Source organism: Penaeus vannamei, chromosome 24, assembly GCF_042767895.1.
Source record: "Penaeus vannamei isolate JL-2024 chromosome 24, ASM4276789v1, whole genome shotgun sequence".
Classification (NCBI taxonomy): domain Eukaryota; kingdom Metazoa; phylum Arthropoda; class Malacostraca; order Decapoda; family Penaeidae; genus Penaeus; species Penaeus vannamei.
This window is the reverse complement of record NC_091572.1, coordinates 33,794,920-33,797,198: the sequence shown is the minus strand read 5'-3', so window position 1 is coordinate 33,797,198 and position 2,279 is coordinate 33,794,920. Positions and strand designations below refer to the sequence as shown.

The 2,279-nt window shown below is 57.3% G+C and overlaps 1 protein-coding gene across 1 annotated transcript in view; it reads left to right on the top strand.

The window, feature by feature from the left end:
- Nucleotides 1–1,828, top strand: part of LOC113804756 (zinc finger protein 827-like) — a 3,387-nt gene extending 1,559 nt beyond the window's left edge. The window contains exons 2-3 of the mRNA XM_070138095.1: nt 60–150; nt 297–1,828. Coding sequence (XP_069994196.1) covers nt 60–150; nt 297–677 — 472 coding nt within the window. The 3' untranslated portion in view covers nt 678–1,828. The remainder of the gene's footprint in view (nt 1–59; nt 151–296) is intronic.
- Nucleotides 1,829–2,279: the final 451 nt, after the last annotated feature.

Here is a 2,279-nt window from a genome sequence, read left to right as displayed (position 1 = left end):
TCACTCACTCACTCATTCACACGCAGGCTTGTATGTAAATGTTTGTCACACGGTGGCAGAGACTCTGGTTCCTTGAGAGAAAAATGCAAGTTGAGAGGTGATGGTTTAACAAACTGCAAATGTTTATCTCGCTTGGAAGGCTTTGTGAACGTTTGTGCACTTGTGCGGTAAACGTTCGGCACGGCTCAGGGAGGAGAGGAGAGGGACCACTGTGCCCGGGGTGTGTGGGCCTGGTGTGGGGCATGGGGAGCGGGAGGGGGTCCGGGTGTGGGATGCCCCGCGTAGGAAGCTTGTAGAGGAGTCCGGCAGGAGAGGACGAAGGCCTAAACGAAGGCTTTGCTCTTGTGTTTCAGAGAGAGGCCGCTCCTCCGCCCACGCGCGCGGGCCTCTTGGCGCAGCGCTCGCACGCGCCGCCCCACCACCCGCCGCCGCCGGCCGAGGGCGGGGGCGCGGATAGCGACGGCGGCCAGTCCTGGAGGGAGCTCACGTGCGGCACCTGCGGCAAGAGGTTTCACGGCCGGAATAGCAAGTCGAACCTGGAGCGGCACCTGCAGATCCACACGGGGGTCAAGCCGTTCCAGTGCCCGCTGTGCTCGCACCGCGCCAACCGGAAGGCCAACCTCAAGACGCACATTGAGGCCCGCCACGGCGCCGACGCCATCCCGGCCTACCTCTAGGGGTCCCGGCGCCGCCCCGGCCTGCCTCCAAGGGCCCCGGCGTATCTCACGGGCCCCGGCGCCGCCCCGGCTTAGGGCTAGGGACTCTGGCGCCGCCCTAGCCTATGTTAGGGGCCCCGGCGCTGTCCTGGCCCATCTCTAGGGGCCTCGACGCCACATTTCAGTACAACATCCCGCTCGCTCTCTGAGGGTCATTCCTATGGTGATATTGCCCTGTCTCGGAGGCGGCGGGAACCCAAACGTGATCATACGCTAGAAAAGAACACTGGTGCTGAGGCCACCTTAAATGACCTTGATGATACAGCGATACAAAATGACCGTCAAAGTGAAACTCATCTTTTGCTTTTTTGCATTTATACAACTCTTTTTATCTAAGAATTATGCTCAGATCATTCCATGGGACACAAAATGGTTGTTGTAGATGTTTGTTTTGAAAAATTCTGAATATTTTTTTCAATCCAAATGTCTGTGAAAAAATTATAGTCAAATGAGGGGAAAATATTGCTTGAACGGAAGAGGTGTGTGAAGTAAAATGCATTTAAGAGCATGCTATGTAATGGCATCTGTCACTACACATCAAACAATTTCGTCTCTTTTGTTCCCTTTATACATTTTTCGTCCATTTTTTCTCTCTTTTCTTTTTCACTTTTTTCAAAATAGTCGTTTCTCATTTCTTATTGTATAAGTCGCTTTTTTACGTTAAATCAGTGAGGCTAAAAAAATAAAACGATGAGGCTTTAGTTTTAGTTCCGTGTGTAAATACGTTGCATGTCTTGCCAGTCGGTTGAGTAGGCCTGGCGACGGTGGGCGTGAGGGGGTGGGTGGGGGGGTTGGGTGAGGGAGAGGGTGGAGGATGAGGTAGGGTCAAGGTGACTGCTGCAGGCGGAGGAGGCGAAGGATGGAGGGAGGGATAGAAGGAAGAAAGGGTGGATAGAAGGATAGAAAACAGGGAAGGGAGGAAGGGAGAGGGACGAGGGCGGCCCCCTTGAAGCAGAGGTCGTAAGGAAGGAATAGAGGCGGAGGGGCTGCCCTGCCGAGGGCGCAGGAGGAGACAGGCGCGAGCGGACGGGCGCCGCGGAGGAGGAGAGGGGGTGGAGAAGGCCAAGAGCGGCGGAGCAGTGAGGTGTGTGTCTCGTTGCAGGCGCTGCGGGTGCTGGTGTGCCCCGTGTGCGGGCGGCGGTTCGAGGGCAAGAACCAGGCCAAGCGGTCCAAGCTGGAGAGCCACCTGCGGACGCACACGGGGGAGCGGCCCTTCCACTGCCCGCACTGTCCCTACCGCGCCACCTTCAAGTGGAACCTGAAGGCGCACGTCCGGAGCCGCCACGAGAGGGCCTTCCTCCAGAGCGCGCCGCCCTAGGCCCGCCCACCCGCGCCCGCCCCAGGCCGCCCACCCGCACCGCCTCCAGAGGGTCAGGGCGTAGTTGCTAAAGCGATGCGGCTGTGCGTTGGTTTTTAGTTCAGCTTCTGGCCTCCGCGCTGGTGTTGTGGCGCTGCGTTCACTGGCTGGGGAGCTGGGCCTTGTTTGTCTGTTTATTTATTCTTGTGTTTGTTCATTTTTGCGCTTCACGAACACTTTGAGCTGGAATGGCATCTTTTGTTCTC